We start from the raw sequence: 21,215 nt of genomic DNA, 5'->3' as shown, positions 1-21,215 counted from the left end.
CAAAGGGGTCCCCAGCGGCGAGACCCCCGCGATCAGGAATCTTATCCCCTATCCTTTGGATAGGAGATAAGATGTCTAAGCGCCGGAGTACCCCTTTAAGGATGACTGATTAAACAAATAGCCATTTGTCTTTTTGGGAAAGGACCATCTAGAGGATTCTCCGATTCTCTGTACTCTCGATTTTTTTTATTGGGGAAAAAAATAAATGAAGGGTTTTAGTTTTAAACATAGGAGAAGGAGGAAAAAGAAAAAAAAAAGATACAGGGCGCTCTCTGGCGTAGTAGGTTGTATACTTCTTGATTGGAAGAAGAGAGACGAAGGAATCCCACCACCACACCTGTGCAGTGGTACCGACCTCTAGAAGTAGTGCGGCGTATATGGTGCAACTCTGGAGTGATGTGAGGTGGACTGTTACAGCTTGCTGCTTGGTACCCCCTTGTCCGTTGTGCCCACGGCAGGGCAACGGAAGAGGCTATATAGGAAGGGAAGTACAGAAAAGGCAGGGGTTCTGTATCTCAAGCGCTACTGTTAGATAAAATCGATAAGCCAATAGGTACACAGGATGCTTTTTATTTCATTCGTACATAAAAAGGTACAACGCATTTTGGCGTGCTCTCACGCCTTCCTCAGGTCCACAATATAAAATTGTGGCGTCCTGTGTGGAAGTTCCTGTGTACTTGCGGCATCCATCTACTGTTGCCGCCAGTACACAGGAACCTCCACACAGGACGCCACAATTTAATATTGAGGACCTGAGGAAGGCGTGAGAGCACACAGAAACGCGTTGTCCAGTTGTACCTTTTATGCACGAAATAAAAAGCATCCTGTGTACCTATTGGCTTATCAATTTTATCTAACAGTAGCACTTGGGATACAGAACCCCCGCCTTTTCTGTACTTCCCTTCCTATATAGTTTTAAACGTACGTAGAGCTGTTCCCCTCACAAGGGATAGAAAATAGCTTATTTTTAGAACCAATATCTCTTGGTCAATTTTTCAGCCATAGCACTCTGCGAGCACTTGGCAAAAGCATCTGATCTGGTGGACAATCACGAAGCATAGGAGGAAAGCAGCAGATTTCTTAATTGGTGGCAAGGAATCAAAGCTTCTCGTGAGGATTATTATTAGGATATCAGATGCCAGTTGATCAATCCACAAAATTAAAGATCTGGAAACTGATGTAGCCACCACATTAGGTTTAAATGAAGCTGTAGAGGCCTCCCAAGATTTCCTTAAAATTACTTCAGGATTTATTTTATCCATGGGATCTTTCAAATTCCCCAGATCTTTCAAAGGTAAGGGCACCTTTCCTGGACACTTTAGAAATAGCAATGTTTATTTTAGGGACAGTCTCCCATTCCTCCAACTCAGGATTTTCAAAGGAATACTTTCTTTTTAAAGCTTTAGGCAAGAAGGTTTTTTTTGTCAAAAACCTGTGTACCGGGAACACTCTGCGCTTCCTAGGCTCCAAACCCCCGAACGTTATTTCCTGAATATTCCGAACTTCTTTAGGGTACTCAAAATTTAAAGCTGAGCATATATTTTTAATTAATTCGTAAGTTTCTTCTGTGGGAAAAAAAGGCCTTCCTGCTGCGCCATCATCTGAGAAAGAGGATTCTTCCTCAGATTTGAAAAAGACAGGAATAATACCCTCCTCCCTGCTGTAGGCATCATAGAATGCACAGGAGATTCAGGAACACGCGTTAACGGTAATGGAGTAGAAGACCAAATTAGTCGCCTTGAGGGAATTTTGAATTTCCTGTCTGATCATCTCCTGCATAGATGATGATAATGATGGTGTGTCAGCAGAAATTACTTTAGCAATACAGGAGGCACAAGCTAACGGGTTATAGTTGGGAGGTAATTTAGACTTACACTCATTACACTCCACATATTTTGATTTCTTATTATTTTAGGGGGAAACACTGAAAAAATCTACTGAGACAGCCAGACTAGGTATTAAAGGGGTACTCCGGTGCTTAAACATCTTATCCCCTATCTAAAGGATAGGGGATAAGATGCCTGATCGCGGTAGTCCCGCAGCTGGGGACGCCTGGGATCATGCACGCGGCACCCCGTTTGTAATCAGACCCGGAGCGTGTTCGCTGCGAGACCGATTATGGTCGACCGCAGGGCGGGCGGCGTGTGACGTCACGCCTCCACCCCAGTGTGACGTCAAGCTCCGCCCCTCAATGCAAGCCTACGGGAGAGGGCGTGATAGCTATCACGCCTCCTCCTGTCGTCTTGCATTGAGGGGCAGAGAGTGACGTCACAAAGGGGCGGAGGCGTGACGTCACACGTCGCCGGTAATCAGTCCCGGAGCGAACACGCTCCGGGTCTGATTACAAACGGGGTGCCGCGTGCATGATCCCGGGCGTCCCCAGCTGCAGGACTCCCACGATCAGGCATCTTCTCCCCTATCCTTTGGATAGGGGATAAGATATTTAAGCACCGGAGAACCCCTTTAACCCCCATACAAAAATTTACTAGGTACGTACACTCAGGTAGATGCTGGTACCGAGGTTGGGGTCTTTGCTGCAACTTCAGCCGAGTCCCGCCAGGGTTCTTCTTTGGAGGGATTCATTCTTTCAGCTCACTCTTCCTTCATGATGGCTGGCTGGCTTCCACAATTGAGACCCTTTCTTGTGCAGAGGGCACCTAAATACTATCAGGTCTTTCCCTCTGCACCGATGCCTCAGCATGTGAAGTCACTTCTGGGTTTCTAATCAGCTGACCGGCTTGCTTCACTTCCACACGAACAGGTACCCCTGAGCAGGTAACCGGGGAAGGAGATAAGCAGATCCACCCAGACTAGGAGGTGCTATAAGGCCACAGAAGCCACAGGACCCTGGCGAAACGCCATTCCTTCAGCTTAAATCCCACCTGAGACAGGGAATCCTGTCTCAGTTTGGCTTCCCTGTCCCTTGGGGTGGAGTCCCTCTCTAAGGCAGTGCTGTCTCAGAGATAGGTCCCTCCCACCTTTATCTATATTCTGGTGCTGTCAGCTAGCAGGTGTTCAAGATTACATAGTTGCCTATTAAGTTCAAAAGAAGGCAGCTGAATAAGGACTTTACTTCCTTTCGACATTAGACCAAGTAACTTTCGTAGAGTCATACTGGTGATCACATGACCAAATTAGAAGAATGAAATTTGTAGATGCAGTTGTGCTGGAATACAAAGAAGTGGTGCTCTGTGTGCACGATAATGCAGAAAAAAAAATACAAGAAGACTTACGCACTAAGTGCTCCTCCTCCTTTAGCGTGACCATCCAGTTTGGTCACAATTACTGAAGCCACATCCACTTTATCCTTAAAAGCTTTAGCCTGAGCTTCACAAGCCTGTCCGATTGAGGCATCCATAACATACACAATATTATCTGGTTGCTAAATAATAGAAAAAAAAAAAGTTAAATCAAACTTATGTAAGGAAGATTGATTAGCGTTTCTTATAGGCATGACATCCCTGGTTGTACTTTCTAACACTATCACTAAGGGTTTACCTCAATATTCTAGAAAACTCTCCATAGCTTATAAAAAAAATTATTGCCATTCATGTTAGCACATTGGGCATTACCAAGAGGATTTAACATCCATTAACTCTACATCCACTAAATTATTTTATACATATAGGGTGAGAGCTATCAAAACCTGTCCAGAGGAAAAGTTGCTGAATTACCCAAAGACACCAGATTGCGGATTTCATTTTTCAGAGACCATTCTAAAAATGAAAGAAGCAATCTGATTGGTAGCTGTGATCAACTCAGGAACGTTTCCTCTGGACAAGTTTTGATAAATCTACACCACAGGAGGTGGATAAACATTTTTTAACTTTTCTATATACATTCTTTAGAGATTATACTTTCGAACCCACATAAAAATAACTGTTGGTCCCAGCCACCTGTTTTCTACTATTTTGCATAATGGGGCATAAACATAGTTAAAACATTATAGACAACGTGTCATTCTGTCAACAGCAAAGCGTTGGGGACCAACAGCATGGTAGATGAGAAAACTCACCAAATACATGTGCCAAATATTCAAACCGCACAAAGATTACAATCTCAGGCTGCTTTCACACTATAGAATTCTCTGTTTTAAAAGGGGTATTCCAGGCCAAAACTTTTTTAATATATCAACTGGCTCCGGAAAGTTAAACAGATTTGTAAATTACTTCTATTAAAAAATCTTAATCCTTCCAATAGTTATTAGCTTCTGAAGTTTTCTGTTTATCTGCTCATTGATGATGTCACGTCCCGGGAGCTGTGCATCATGGGAGAATATCCCCATAGGAACTGCACAGCTCCCGGGACGTGACATCATCAATGAGCAGTTAGACAGAAAACTTCAGAAGCTAATAACTATTGGAAGGATTAAGATTTTTTTAATAGAAGTAATTTACAAATCGGTTTAAATTTCCGGAGCCAGTTGATATATAAAAAAAGTTTTGGCCTGGAATACCCCTTTAAAGATCTGTTATAATGACCCGTTAACAAAACCATTAAAAACGGCCGTTAAATGGCAGTTACAAAATCCCATTATAGCCTATGGAATTTTTACATTACCCATTTTAACCCGTCATAGCCTGTTATTAATAATGGACATTATTTTGTGACGGGAAAGTAGGGATCGACCGATATCGTTTTTTTAGAGCCGATAGCCGATAACTTATATCTGAATATCGGTATAAGTTAACGGCTCTTTATCTATTCGCCGCCCCCCCCCCCCCTCCCCGACGACAACGCTGCAGATCATTGAATTAAAGCGGGCGCTTTAAATCAATGAACTGCAGCGGCTTTTGCGGTGCCAGACACCGCCGCCACCCGCTTCTCTCCCACTGCCTATCCTGGAGTCCTTTCACCGCCACTGCACCACCAGAGACCGCCGCGGCCCCATTGCCTCCTCCATCCCCGGTTTTATAATTACCTGTTCCCGGGGTCCACGCTTCTTCTGCCTCCTGCGGCGTCCTCCTGAGATGTCACTGTACGCACTGACAGTGACGTCGCTTTGAGGACGTCACTCGTCATTGCACTGCGCAGCGCACAGCGTAACACATGACAAGCAGGAGCAAGAAATAGTGCGGACCATGGGCCCTGGGAATAGGTAATTATAAAACCGGGGATGTGGGAGGCAATGGGGCAGCGGTGGCGGCGGTCTCGGGCCGGTGCGGTTGGTGGGCGGTGCGGTACATTACCGGCAAGGTAATTACCGATAACGTCCAAAATCGTGAATATCGTCCGATAATATCGGCCAAACCGATAATCGGTCGATCTCTAGGAGAAAGTAACAGGAGAAATTATTTATGTACTATTTCTCCCGTTACTTTCCTCTTTCACAAAATAACGGCTGTTTTTAATGGTTTTATTAATGGGTCATTATAACGGATCTTTAAAACGGAGAATTCCATAGTGTGAAAGCAGCCTCAGTTGATTCAAAAGTTATCCACCATCCTCTAAATAATTATTCGATCGTGGCAGTCTCACTGTTACGATACCACCATTCTAGAGAACGGAGTTTAAATGTACCACAAATTAATACAGCAGAAGCAGACTAGTAGTGAACACTAATTTTTTTTCTATAAGGACTCTTTAGAGCTGAAATATGCTGTGTTCAGAAGTCCCATAGAAAATGACTGGACTACTAGTTGCATTTTTCACACTGCCACTCCATTTGTTCAGGGGACGTTTGACCTCCATTCTGAAGTTTGGCAGGGTTCACAACGGTCAGCCCACCAGCTAAAACACTTAATTGTCTACACATTTCATTTGCTTTTAGAAAAGTTGCCTTACTATGGCATTAGAAACTTGAAGCATTTCTTCAAACAAAGAATCTTCTTGCTTGTGTCGACCACTTGTGTCCACAATAATTATTTCAAAGTTTTCATTTTTAAATTTCTCCACACCTTCATAAGCAATGTTTACTGGATCCATCTCTGTATAACTAAGAATGAAAGAGAAAAAAAAAAAAAAAAAGTCTGACACACACAAATTGCCATCAAACATAAACAACACACCCACCCCATTGAGCGTTGCATAACGTTGGGGGTAACAATGAGAGATACAATACCTACAAAGCCCACTCAGAACTGCCACTTCAATCAATTGATACAAGTTTTACATGTGCTACTAAAAGGGGTACTCCAGTGAAAAACAAATGCCAGAAAGTTAAAAACAGATTTGTATATTCTTTCTAAGGCTGGGTTCACACTACGTTTTCTCCCATACGGGAGCGCATACGGCAGGGGGGAGCTAAAAGCTCGCGCTCCCGTATGTTACCGTATGCACTCCCGTATGTCATTCATTTCAATGAGCCGACCGGAATGAAACGTTCGGTCCGGTCGGCTCATTTTTGCGCCGTATGCGCTTTTACAACCGGACCTAAAACCGTGGTTGACCACAATTTTAGGTCCGGTTGTAAAAGCGCATACGGCGCAAAAATGAGCCGACCGGACCGAACGTTTCACTCCGGTCGGCTCATTGAAATTAATGACTTACGGGAGCGCATACGGTGACATATGGGAGCGCGAGCTTTTAGCTCCCCCCTGCCGTATGCGCTCCCGTATGGGAGAAAACGTAGTGTGAACCCAGCCTAATTTAATAAAATATTTATCCTTCTAGTACTCAACCAGCTGCTGTCTACTACAGAGGAATTTGCGTAGTTTTTTTTCAGTCTGACTACAGTGCTCCCAACACAGACAGAGGTGTCAGCAGAGAGAACTGTGGTCAGACTGTAAAGAATTATACTTAGAATACGTTTCTCTGTAGTATACAGCAGCTGATAAGTACTAGAAGGTGAACATTTTATATTCTTTCTGGCACCAGTTGATTAGAAAACATTATTTTTTTTTTTTTTTTTTCCACCAGAGTACCTCTTTAACCTCTGTCCAATGAATCCTTCACATTACTTCTTACTAGGTGTATGAAACCAGTTTAAAACAAAAGGTAATTTATAAAAAAAAATAAAAACAAACATGCAACAGAGTTCCAGATTAGATTGGAGAGTGTATGCTGAACATGTATCAGATGGTAAAGTCTTCTTAATCACCAAAAATAAATAAAAAAAAAAAGGATGCAGCCTTAAAAAGAGAAGTTTTTGGTACAGTTATGCCTGGTCTGCCAGCATCTAAACATGCTAGACTCACCTGCCACCACTCCCTCGGTGCCCTGATATTGTCACATGGGTCCTCTGCTGCGGTGTTCTTCCTTTTTGATGGTGGTCAACTCGCCACACTACTGATTAGCAAATCCCTGGCCGCAACAATGTCCCACCTCAGCCAACAATAGGCTGAGCGGCAGCGTGATGCATTGAGTCCCGGACTGGAGAACTGAGTGAGTAGCAGCAGGCCAGTCCAGTTTGTTGTTTTAGGTGCTGGTGGCCCAGGCAGAAAAGTACAAAAAACTTCTGAATGGGACTTCTTTAAGGTATCACTGTCATTTAAAACAAAATTAAATAAATAAAATAAACACACAACGTGTAAATAAAAATTCTCAACAGTAGCGATCTCACTCCACCGATTAGGAGATGCAAGAAAGAGTAACCATGTGGGCTGCTGCTACAAGTAGATATACAGGGCACAGCAGGGAGATCACTCTAGGGACATCGGCGTATCCACAGTGTAAAAAACGCTCCGGATGTGTTACCTGTAACCCTACTGTTAATGTCATTCTTAACCAGAGGCACTGTCACTGTTGAAAACTTTTGATATATTGCAGGACTCCTAATGTGTCATTTCACAATATACAACTGTTAAAAAAAATAAAAAAATAAAAATTTTACATTTTCACCCGAAATTAAAGTTCAAAATAGTCACCACTAGGTCGTCTGTCCTTTAGCCAGACAGACTAGTCTAGATTTTGCAGCATACTGGATACTGGCCGTAAAGTGTACCGATATTCAGTATAGGAGATCCCTGCAGTATCAGATACAGTGTATGTGCAGGCAAGCAGAGCATTGCACCCTTGGATCTGTGGAAGACACTAGGGTGCAATGCTCTGCAGTCTGCACATAACACCCCCCCCCACCATGTGTATAACAGTGTTGTATGTACATTCCTATACAGGTGGGGGTATGTGCAGACTGCAGAGCATTGAACCCTATGGTATTCTACAGACTAGGATGCAATGCTCTGCAGTCTGCACATACCCTATGGGAGCTATAACAAAAAGTAAAAAATTTAACAAATCAAAAATTAACCCATTAGATAAATAAAAGATTGAATCCCCCCCCCCACCTTTCCCATTTTTTTTGTAAAGAAAATAATGTAAAAAAAAAAAATATGTGGTATCACCGCGTGCATAAATGTCTGAACTATAAAAAAAAATTATGCTAAATTGCACTGTCGATGGCGTACACGTAAAAAAAAAAAAATTATATATTATATACATATATATATATATATATATACACACATACATATACACATACACATATACACATACATACATATACACATACATACATACATACACACACACACACACACACACTAAATTCCAAAATGGCGCATTTTTGGTCACTTCATATGCCATAAAAAATAAAATTTATAAGCAATCAAAAAAGTCCCTTTAAAACAAAAAATTGTACCAATAAGAGCTATAGACCGCAGCACAAAAAAAAAAAAAAAAAAAAAAAAAAAAAAAAAAGAGCCCTATACATCCCCGTAGGCCAGGTATTTGCAGAGCACTGTATTGGTCAGTGACCCAGGGCCTCTGCGTTCGCACAGTCACTGCTATTCACATCTGTACATACACTAGAGTGAAACGCTCGGCACATACACACACCACCCCCCGCCCCCCCTTCCGATAACCTGTGAACTTTCAGGCCGATAGCCGATGACTTCTACCGATATTCCGTGCATTTTAATTCCCCCCCCCCCCCCCACAAATATCCTTGGTAAAATGAGGGTGCATGTGTGTGCGGGTATACCCTGATAAACAGTTTCTGGCTCCGCAAAAGACGCTGAAGATCAATGATTTAAAGTGGGCACTTTAAATCAATGACCTGCAGCAGTTTTTTGCAGGGCCAGAGAGCGCTGCCGCCACACACTTCTCTCCCCCTGCCTGTCCTGTGGCCCTGAGTCCAACCACCGCCGCTGCCCGATTGCCTTCCCCCCATCCCCGACTTTATAATTACCTGTTCCCGGGGTCCACGCTACCTCTGGCTCCGGCAGCATCCTGAGCTGTCACTGTGCGCTGGGCCACTGACAGCGACATCGCGTTGAGGACGTCACTAGTCATTGCGCAGCAACAGTGCAGGACGCCACAGGAGCCAGAAGTAGCGCGGACCCCTGGAACAGGTAATTATAAAACTGGGGATGGGGGAGGCAATCGGGCAGCGGTGGTCTCTGGCCAGAGGATATGAATGAGGAGGAAAAAGGAGGCCCTTGTATCCAGCGCTGCTCGGTCCAGAGATGGTTCAGGCAAGACGTAGGTTTAAAAAGGTTTATTTATATATAATAAATAAAACTGTTATTTAAAAGTGCATGCAGGCAATTGCCTGCATGCACTTTTAAATAACAGTTTTAGTTATTTATTATATATAAATAAACCTTTTTAAACCTACGTCTTGCCTGAACCATCTCTGGACCGAGCAGCGCTGGACACAAGGGCCTCCTTTTTCCTCCTCATTCAAGTACTTTACGGGTTCCTGCCCAGGATACCGGTCTAGGCACCTTCGGCTGCAGCACGGATTCCACCCAATACCCCTAAAACGGGGAGACACGCTTAACCCCAAGAGGGTCACCAGGTGAGAGCACACCCTGCTGGGGGATCCACCTGGGTTTTCCTGTTTGTACGGTATCACACGAGGCGCTGCCCTCTCTTTTTTGTTTCCTCAATTTCTTTTTGGCCAGAGGATAGGCAGGGGGAGGCAATCTGGTAGCGGCGGTGGTTAGACTCAGGTCAGGCAGGGGGAGAGAAGCGGGCGGCGGCTTTCTCTGGCCCCGCAAAAGCCGCTGCAGTTCATTGCTTTAAAGCGCCTGCATTATCTGCAAGGGAAGTGCCGATAGCAATAACTTAAAAAAGCGTGACTATCGGCCAAACCGTTAATCTGTCGATCCCTACACTACACACACTGTTATACATGGGGAATATGTGCAGAGCATTGCACCCTAGTGTCTGTACATTCCTATGTTACCATTGGGAACGGGTGGGAGTGGGATTAAAAAACCAGTCCCGCGCTGGGCTCTTTGTACAGTACAGATTGCCAGCAATTAGATGACAGGTCAGACTTCCAGGGGCTGCAGGCACTGTCTCCACCTACTTTGGGCACTCCAGCAGCTGCAGAACTACAACTCCCATCTGCATCTTGGGCATTACAAGAGTTGTAGTTTTGCACTAGCTGGAGGGTCCAAGGTTTCTGACAATTCCTGCCCGCTTCTCCAATGTATGTGTTTCACTCCTGCCCGCTACCATATGTGCGTACATTCCTACCCATTCCCAGTAACATTTATGCAATAGGAAAAAAAAAAAAAAACCTTTTGCTGCAAAACCCCTTCCACACTATCCCCCAGATTTCCCAAGCTCCTGAATGTGCCAGGAGCTTTGAAAAGCTCAACTGCACATCAACTGCGTGGCCGCCATTGCCCGGATTATTTTTCCCAGTGCATAAAGTAGTATAGCTTTAAGCAGATATGCCATTCAGGAGCATAGAAAAGCTATGTCAGATATTTTCACCTAGCTTTCCTATGCTCCAGAATTGAATTTCTGCTTATAGCTATATTACTTTATGACCAGACAAATTTCAGAAAGCATGAAAGCATCCAGACTAAATCCGGTCAGAGACTGATTGCATGCAGCACTGAGTGAATAAGTCTGCACTAGGACCATGGAGACATCTGTCCCCATAGCTTTACTAGGAAAAAAGATAAAACAGATAGAAAAATGTATTCATAAAAAATTCTGTACTTATCTCAAAAAAATCTTTGTACTAATTTTATAAAGATCTAATCTTATATTTCTACATTTTATCCTGTTATGAACATGCCATAATGTCTTAGGGATACTGCAGGCAAGCTCCAAGCATCTTCCTCTGCGTAACATGTACAGCATGAAACCAGAGATGAAAGGGTTACAGAGTAGAGTGCGGTGATTGGCTAACTGCCCTGCTCTGAGACTCAGAAGAAGAGTCATCACTGTGAGGGAGACAGACTGACACACCCCTCCAGCCTGCACAATGAAAAAGTTACTCACCAGCAGTGCTTTTATCTCTGGATATATAGGTCCGAGACACAAAAATTATATGCACATGATCAGGATTAGGTACAGAGTAAAAATATTTTACTTTTTTTGGTACTATGACAGGTACACTTTAAGGACGCAGGGCACACCTGTATGCCCTGCACCTGCTCACCTGCTATGACGTGGGCTTATGGGCTGACCCCGCCTCGTAGCAGAGTGGTTGCAGCGGCTAACAGTGCCAAATATCATTGATTGCTGTGATGCCCGGCATTAACCCCTTAAACGCGTTGATCACCGCTTCTAAAAAAATAAAAAATAAAAAAGCACTCCCGACAGCTCAGACGGGCAGATCGGATTACAGAGATGTCCCGATCAGCTGGGGGGACGGCAGGAGGGCCCTTACCTGCCTCCTTGCCGTCCGGTCTCTTCTGCTATACTCCAGGCAGCCTCATTAGCCTGGAGTAATCGAGCACAGATAAAACTGATCAATGCTATTGAATAGTGTATGCAATCAGAAGAATGCATGTTATAATCCCCTATGGAGACTAAAAAATTGTGTAAAAAAATATAAATAAAAAAGTTATGTGAAGTAATAGTTTGTTTCAACCATTTTTTTTTTAATAGCCCTGTAAGCAGGGGGGGATAAAAAATAAGTTATAGGGGGGTCAGAAGATGACAATTGTAAACATACTAATTTTGATGCATGTAGTTATATTTTTTCTTAAGTAGTGAAATAAAATAAATTGGGTATCCTTGTAACCAAATGGACCTACAGAATAAACATAATGTGTCATTTTTTACCAAGAAGTGCACTGCATAGAAACTGAAGCTGCTAGAAAATTACAAAATGGTATTCTTTCCTTCAATTTTGTCCCACAATTTTTTTTTGGTTTCACCAAAGATGTTGTGGTGAAAGAACTGATTGCATTACAAAGTACAATTGGTAGCGCATTAAACAAGCCCTCGTATAGGTCTGTGGGTGAAAAACAAAGAGTTATGATTTTTAGAAGGTGAGGAGGAAAAAAAGCTAAACTACAAAAACAGAAAAACCCTGAGTCCCTAAAGTGTTAAGTATGATTTAGTTTTGTTTTTTGTTTTCTTTTGTTTTTTTACATACAGGTTCCTAAAAATCTGATTTTAAAAAGATTATGAAAATTTGCTGCTAAACTTATGAATCTTAACACCTTAAAAAAGTAAAAGCATGTCAACATTAAGTATACCATTACCCAAGACAATAAGTTGGAGACATGTCCGATTTGAAAAATGATCCTTTGTCATAAAGGCCAAAACAGTCCAAGGCATGAAAGGTGTTAAAAACAAACTGTTAGGGTACGTTCACACGAGCGGAACCACAGCATATTTTATGCAGTGGATGCGCCGTTGAAGGACCCCTGCAAGATGGCTTTACAAGTGCCTGCTTGGAGTGGCAATACGCCGCTACAAGCAGACACACTGCTTATGTGCAAGTAGCAGCACGCATGCGCAGTATACTCTCACATCGCAGCTGCTCTCTGTCTAACTCATGAAGCAGGGGGAGCGGGTGTGATGTGTGCGAGTACACCACACATATGCGGCGACTCGCACATCGCTTCAGTGTGCCTGCTCGTAGCGGCACATGTAAAGCCACCATGCAGGGGTCATTCAGCGGCGGATCCGCTGTGTAAAATTTGCTGTGGGTCTGCTCGTGTGAATGTACCCTTAGATACCACGCGTTACCCGTGTTGCAGTTACTTTGACAAAACCAGCCTTAAAAGCAGTTAGAAAGTACTTCAATTCCTAGGTGACCTAGCAGTGTAATTCAAAGCTTTAGGGCTCTTCGGCAATGTTACACACAACTTTTAGGGTTATTGGCCGACATTTATCATTGTATTTAGCTTTTTTTTTGTTTTGTTTTTTGTTTGTTTTTTTTAGACAAAACAAAGCACTGAGCCACTGAAAAGTCTCTAAAACTACACCAGCCCAGACTTAGCTTAGCTTTTTGGTGAAAATGTGTACCTGCACAAAATTCATTAAATGCTCTGCGACCATTTAATAAATGGGGTTCTCCTACACATTCCCAGAACACACACACAAAAAAATTAAATTTAATAAATAAATAAAGTGTAGAAAAATGCTTCACGTACACCTACAATGATAAATGCCCCCATTGAGTTCAGTGTTCTTTTACAACTTATTTGCTCAAAACCAAACTTTCTGACAATGTTCAGCAAACCTCAATAGGTATTAAAAGAAAACGGTCACCTGTTCCCCCACACTATAACCCGGGTGATGCGGGGTCTTGGACTGCTATACCTACCTGCAGTCCGGAGCCCCGATCCCCCGAAGGTCCCACTCTTCTTGCGCTGAATTGCGCTTTGAGGTGGGCCCGCCGGCTAGATTTGAATATTCTTAAGCGCTGGTCACGTGAGCGCTCGTACCTGCGGAAACCTAATAACTACGTATAAAATATATCAGGGGGCAGTGAAGAGATTTCTCCTATTACCTATTTATACACAGGAGTGTATCTGTATTAAATGGGCACTGTCAGATAAAAAAACTTTTTATATGTTGTACATCTTGGTAAAGCAGAAGTTTTTCTAATACACTTCTTTAAAACTAACATTACAGAAAACGGTCTTTGAAAATCTCACCACTAGGGATCTCTATACCTCCTGGGACACTGTTGAGTCCCACAGCAGCATGAGCATGTCCAAGGGTCATGGGCACAAGATGGTTGAGTGACAAGGCTGCAGGAGGAACAGTATATGCTGCAACACTGCTGTAACAAAGTTTTTCCAAACATGTGCCTCCAACTGTTGTAAAACTACTGCTTGGACAGTCAAAGGATGTCTGCGCATGCTGGGAGTTGTAGTTTTGCAAAAGCTGAAGACCACACTGCTGAGAAAAAAAAAAAAAATAATTAAACAACACACTGTACCTCCAACTATTCCAAAACCACCAGTCACTATTACAGGACTAGCAAAGGATAATACACATGAATGACAAAGGGAAAATATACAAAAAAGTATGAATTAAAAAAAATAAAAAATTAAATCACTGTACTTTCAGCACTAAACCTTTGCACAAACTTAGTAAGTGGTAGACTCACACTAATATTATATATATATATATATATATATATATATATTATATATATATATATATATATATATATATATATATATATATATATATATATATATACACACATATATATACACACACACACACACACATATATATACATACATACACATATATACACACACACACACACACTTAAAAGGGGTATTCCAGGAATTTTCTTCATTTGACTATGTTCCAGGGGCTGTAAAGTTGGTGTAGTTCATATTATATAGTGTCTGTACCTGTGTGTGACGGTTTTCTCGCAATTCTTCTGTGATTTTCACTCCAATATTTATTTTTACCAGCATACAAAATGCCTGTTTCAGGTGTTAGAATGGATGCAGCTCATTTATGTTTCAGTTTCAATGCGTGGGGTGGACAAAACTCTAGAAATACACAAAGAAAAAGGTCGAGCTCCCAGAAGGAAGGATTCCTTTGGTAAAATTTTTAACTTCAATTTAATAGATATCCATAAAAATTCTGAGAAAAATCAACAAAGGAAAACTAAACACAGACGTGTTTTGAGCTGCACACAGCTCTTAATCATGGCGATATTACAGTAGTTTCATAGTGAATGACAACCTGTGGAAGGACACTGGAAAGGGAGTTCGGCGTCTGGCGTAGGATCCGGTAACTAATTTAAGTTGCATGTAATGATAGGTATTTGAGAAATAATGGACTGGAGTATATGTGGCATGTAGGATACAGAGAAGTACTCTCCCATATGTCATGTAACTACACATTCATAACTATATCATTACGAAGAATAAAGAAATGAGTGATGTATTTACAGTGTGTCACCTACTGAAGTCATGAGAATGTAATAGAACAATATATATATATATATATATATATATATATATATATATATATATATATATATATATATTTTATTTTTTTTTTCCTTCAGATGTAAAGAATCCATGTAGCTTTATAATGCATTTTCCCATAATAGTAACATGACTAGTAGGAAGGGGTGCACGTATTCAGTGTTAGTAACTTACAATTCCGAGCTAAGTTTGGCACATGAGGAATAAAGATTAAGGGTAATGGTAAACGTGTGGTTGCGTCCCACTATATATGGGTCTATTTGGTTGTACAAGTCATACCAGTACTTTAAACCATGTATGACGACACTTAAATTAAATCAACCATATGAACCCTTTTAAGTAGGGCGTGGTGGTAAGTGTACAAAGATATGCTACTTCATATAAACTATACATGTGTCGAAACTATTTACATTAAGGTAAATATGTTTATGATGACAGAGTAAAAAGTGAAAATATTAAGAAAAACAACCAGCTAACATGTGCAGAAGATAAGTGGACAAAAGGAGGCTCAGTGGTTATCCTAGTGCACTATATGAAAAACTTACGGACGAATTGATGGATACTTTCATCTACAAAACAAATCCACTCTAGAGATGAGCGAAGTTATTTGATTACAGTAATTTGATTCGGTACGAACCTCGCGGCTCGGTGGTTGCAGACTTTAGCCTGCATGAATTAGTTCAGCTCCCAGGTGCTCCGGTGGGCTGGAAAAGGTGGATAGTGTCCTAGTAGAGTCTCCTGGGACTGTATCCACCTTTTCCAGCCCACCGGAGCACCTGAAAGCTGAACTAATTTATGTAGGCTAAAGTCAGCAACTGCCGAGCCGCGAGGTTCGTGCCGAATCAAATTACTGTAACTTCACTCATCTCTAGTCCACTCCAACCCCATGCAAACAGTGAAAACTAAACTAAATTATCTACTTTTAGAAGGTGTCTATCTGGGCATTGTTAATCAAAAAGAGAATGAGTATGGCCCAGATTTATCAAACTGTGTGAGAAAAAAAATAGAGTGATTTTCCCACAGCAGCGAATCACAGCTCAGCCAACGAGCTCCGAATGGTTGTTGTGGGAAAATTGCACCATTTCTCTCTCTCACAAAGTTTGATAAATCTGGGTCTATATGTTACTTCAGTTACCCAAGTGTCCTGTGTTTCCAAAAACACCTTTCCACCTCCACTAAGTCCCATAGTGGCTGGGTTAGATTCATTATTGGAACATACAGGTGTACATGTGTCTGGCTGGATCATCTTTTGCAACCTCTCATTACAATGTACCGTGGGATATATTAGGAATGCTAAAACACTCCTTAAGGCCAAAATGGGCTGTGTTTTTAAGGGGTTAAGGACATAGCTAATTTTATTTCAGCATTTTCGTTTTTTCCTCCTCGCCTTATATTTCCATCCACAGACCCATAAGAGGGCTTGTTTATGGCACGACCTATTGTCCTTTGTAATTACATCAACCGTTTACCATAAAATATGTGGCACAAAAAAAGAAAAAAAAAAAAAGTGTGGGGAAACTGAGAAGAAAACTGCAATTTTGCAAATTTTGGAGGGTTTCATTTTCACACTGTACTCTTTATGGTAAAAATAACAGTTTATTCTGTGGGTCAACACGATTTAACTGATACACATGATTAACATACTCTATTATTGGACAGCTTAAAAAAATCTCAAACTTTTTAAACAAAATTATTATGTTTAAGATCACTATTTTGAACATCTATAACTAATTTTTTCTGTATACGGGGAGCAGTAAGTATGCTAATTTTTGCACCATGATCTGTACTTTTTGCAGATGTAACTTATTTGCTTTTTTTGGGAATATGATGTGACAATGATCCTGTATGGTTAACTGCGTAAACGTAAAAAAAAAAATGATCAAGTTGTTAAAGTTCAGACATTTACGCATGAGGCAATAACAAATATGTTTTTTTTTTTATAAAAGCTTTTTGGGATAAAAAAATAAATTTTGGAAAAAAGGGGCTCTAAATTTTTTTGGGGGAAGGTTTTTTTTTTTTTTTTTTTTTTAAACACACTTTTTAGGTGCCCATAGGCGACTATTTATAGCAATCAATATATTGCATATACTGAACAGTGCTATGCATACGCATCCGTATTATGGGCGATCTTCTCTGGTCTGCTCGATGTCAGACCAAATAAGACGATCCCCAGGATGACGGCTGGAGCAGGTAAGGGGGACCTCCGGCCTCCATGTTGGATGACCGGATCCCCGTGGCAGCGCCACAGGTGATCTGATCATCCAGTTTAACGACTGCTTTGCTGCAGAAGTCTGCCATTACCAGCAGCCTGGACCTGCCATACATGATGCGAGCACCTTGTACAGGATGTAAATGTATGTCCTGGTGCGTTAAGTAACAGGGCATCAGGATGTACATTTATATCCTATGTTATTAAAGGGGTATTCCGGTGGAAAACTATTTTTTTCATATCAACAGGCTGCAGAAAGTTTAATAAGTTTGTAAATTACTTCTATTAAAAAAAACTTAATCCTTCCAGTATTTATAAGCTGCTATACACTACAGAGGAAGTGGAGCTGTACTTTTCTGTCTGACATCAGTGTTCTCTGTCGACACCCCTGTCCATGTCAGGAACTGTCCAGAGTAAGAGCAAAAAGCAGTGTGGTCAGACAGAAAAGAACAACTCAACTTCCTCTGTAGTGTACAGCAGCTGATAAATACTGGAAGGATTAAAAAATATATATTTAATAGCAGTAATTTACAAACATGTTAAAGTTTCTGTAGCCAGTTAATATGAAAAAAAAAAAAAAAAAAAGTTTTCCACCGGAGTACCCCTTTTCTATCAATACGTTCAGAAATTTAACACTACTCATGATGATATTTGGCCACCTGTATACAATTCAGCCTACAATATGTAGGCTGCGCTACTAGAAAACTAAAAAAGAATTGCTGAACACCTCAGAAGTATACATAGTTCAATCCACCCGATCCACTTCTCGTCTTTCCCGACATCCATGAATCACATGCAGGGGATCCATCCATGACACAGGTGGCTGGCATAGAACGTGTCCATCAGCCGCATACAGGCGGAGATTGGACCCGTTTAGTACAGAAACAAGGCATTTTGGATCTTCTCTTTGGATTCTCCTGTCCCTAACAGGTTCAACTACAGAAATTATCTCATTTTTGCTTTGCACATTATATATAGAGTAGTTAGGAGTAGCCATATTAGAGAAATGCTTATGACTTGATAAAGGGAGGAATCCCGAAAGTGTCAGTTAATTACGTGCACCCTTTCCTACTAGTCATGTTACTATTATGGGAAAATGCATTATAAAGCTGCATGGATTCTTTACATCTGAATAATATTTATATATTATATATTATATTATATTATATTATATTATAATATATATATATATATATATATATATATATATATATATATATATATATATTCAAAAAAAAGAAAAAAAATGTTGCAGTATCTTAATACCTTTTTTATTGGACTAAATTTTGTAGAGGCAAACTTTCGGGATTCCTCCCTTTATCAAGTCCTAAGCAAATCAGCAAATCTAAGCTCACAAGCAGAAGACACAGGTTAGATCTCACAAATATTCAGGGGTTAAGAAAATAGATGTGGAGAATTCACACTAAGATGGGCCATAAAGTGTCCGGCTATAGGAACAGACTAAATAGATAAGGATGAGAAAAAGGGAGAGGGAGCAGGTGAGACACTGTAATTAATCAGGACAAAGTGAGATGCAAAGAGAAGACCGTACAGCACAGGTTATAAGAAGTTTTGAGAGAGATAAAAAGCTCAAATCCACAGTCCTCTGATTTTGGAATAAAAAACAGTATCATTTTAGCTTCAAATGTCTGTCTTGTGTGTTTTTGAAATTTCCTTCTTGATTGTAAGGTCATGTATGGAGTGGCTTGTTTGGGTAAAATGATGTCCAACTGGGGTGCAGTAGTCATTTTCTTTACGGCGGTTTATGGAATGTCTGTGTGGATTCATCCTTTCGTTGCATTTCTGGCCCAGCTTCAAATGTCTTTCTCTCATGTGTTTAGCTTCAAACAAAAGTCAACGAAACTCAACGAAAGGATGAATCTACACAGACATTCCATAAATCGCCATAAAGAAAATGACTACTGCACCCCAGTTGGACATCTTTTACCCAAACAGGCCACTCCATACATGACCTTTCAAAAACACACAAGACATTTGAAGTTAAAATGATACTGTTTTTTATTCCAAAATCAGAGAACTCAATGTGGATTTGAGATTTTTATCTCTATCAAAACTTCTTATAACCTGTGCTGTACTGTATTCTCTTTTACATCTCACTTTGTCCTGCTTAATTACCAGTGTCTCCCCTGCTCCCTCCCCCTTTTTCTCATACTTATCTAGTTGGTCTATGTTCCTATAGCAGGACAATTTATGACCTTAGTGTGACTTCTCCACATCTATTGTCCTAACCCCTGCATATTTGTGAGATGTAACCTGTATCTTTTGCTTGTGAGCTTAGATTTGCTTTGGACTTGACAAAAAAGAGGAATCCTATAAGTTTGTCTTAAAAAAATTCTGTTAGTCCAATAAAAAAAAAAAAAAAAAAAAAAAAAAAAAAAAAAGGTATTACAAGATACTGCAACATTTTTTGGTTTGCATCTGCATCACTGGACTAATACGACTTCAGTAGGTGACACACTGTAAATCCGTAATTCATTTCTTTATTCTTCATAATGATATAGTTATGAATGTGTAGTTACATGACATATGGGAGAGTACTTCTCCGTATCCTACATGCCACATATTAGGGATCGACCGATATCGTTTTTTTTAGGGCCGATACCGATAATCGGTGGAGGTTAGGGCTGATAGCTGGTAACTTATACCGATATTCCGGTATAAGTTATCAGCTATTTATCCCCCCCTCGACACCGCTGCAGAGCATAGATTTAAAGCGGGCGCTTTAAATCAATGCACTGCGATGGCTTTTGCGGTGCCATAGGCCGCCGCCGTCACCACCCGCTTCTCTCCCCCTACCTGTCAGGGTGGTCCGGGCCATTCATCCTTCGTTCCTGTAGTGTCCGGCGGCATTACGGGTGGAGGGTGCACCGGTCCGGGCTGTCCTTCTCCGGCGGTCATCTTCTCCACTCCGGGCAGGCTCCAGCCTAGTACGCTGCATAGACGCCGCTACACAGTGACGCTTGTGCGCAGCGACGCACCTGATGTTACGGCGTAGCGACGTCTATGCAGCGTACTAGGCCGGAGCGGAGAAGATGACCGCCGGAGAAGAAGGACAGCCCGGACCGGTACACCCTCTACCCAGAATGCCGTCGGACACTACAGGAAGGGAGGATGGATGGCCCGGACCACCCCCATTACGGGTAAGTTTAATTTTTTTTTATTGACTCGGAGGGTGGGGGAGGGGCCCAACCAGGTATAGCGGTATGGGCAAAAATCCATACCGGTATACCACCAAGCACTACGGGTGGCGGTCGCGGTGCGGTGGGGGCGGTGCATTATCGGCTTATCGGCAAGGTAATTGCCGATACCGATAATGCCCAAAATCGTGATTATCGGCCGATATCCCTACCACATATACTCTGGTCCGTTACTTCTCTTATACCATTACATGCAACGTAACTTAGTTACCGGATCCTACGTCAGATGCCGAACTCCCTTTCCAGTACCCTCCCACAGGTTGTCATTCACTATGAAGGTATATAAACGAGCACTTGTTACTGTAATATCACCATGATTAAACCCTTAAGGACCAGACCAATTTTATTTTTTTCGTTTTTTCCTCCTCGCCTTCTAAAAATCATAACTTTTATATTTCCATCCACAGACCCATATAAGGACTTGTTTTTTGCGTCAACAATTCTACTTAGTAATGACATCACTTATTCTACCATAAAATGTACGGCGCCACCCAAAAATTATTAATTTCTGTGGGAAAATTGAAAAGAAAACCGCAATTTAGCAAATTTGGGAAAGTTTTGTTTTCATGGTGTACACTTTATGGTAAAAATGACATGACATGTTTTCTTTATTCTGTGGGTTAATATGATTAAAATGATACCCATGATATATGCGTTTCTATAATTTTACTATGTAAAATT

The 21,215-nt window shown here is 41.4% G+C and overlaps 1 protein-coding gene across 1 annotated transcript in view; it reads right to left on the bottom strand.

Moving 5' to 3' along the window:
* Positions 1-21,215, bottom strand: part of SRP54 (signal recognition particle 54) — a 118,617-nt gene that overhangs the window by 61,264 nt on the left and 36,138 nt on the right. Inside the window, exons 8-9 of the mRNA XM_056545308.1 lie at positions 5,785-5,935; positions 3,234-3,382 (exon numbers count right to left, since the gene is read on the bottom strand). Coding sequence (XP_056401283.1) covers positions 3,234-3,382; positions 5,785-5,935 — 300 coding nt within the window. The remainder of the gene's footprint in view (positions 1-3,233; positions 3,383-5,784; positions 5,936-21,215) is intronic.

Source organism: Hyla sarda, chromosome 11 (genome assembly GCF_029499605.1).
Source record: "Hyla sarda isolate aHylSar1 chromosome 11, aHylSar1.hap1, whole genome shotgun sequence".
Taxonomy (NCBI): domain Eukaryota; kingdom Metazoa; phylum Chordata; class Amphibia; order Anura; family Hylidae; genus Hyla; species Hyla sarda.
This window is presented reverse-complemented; position numbering and strand designations above follow the sequence as displayed.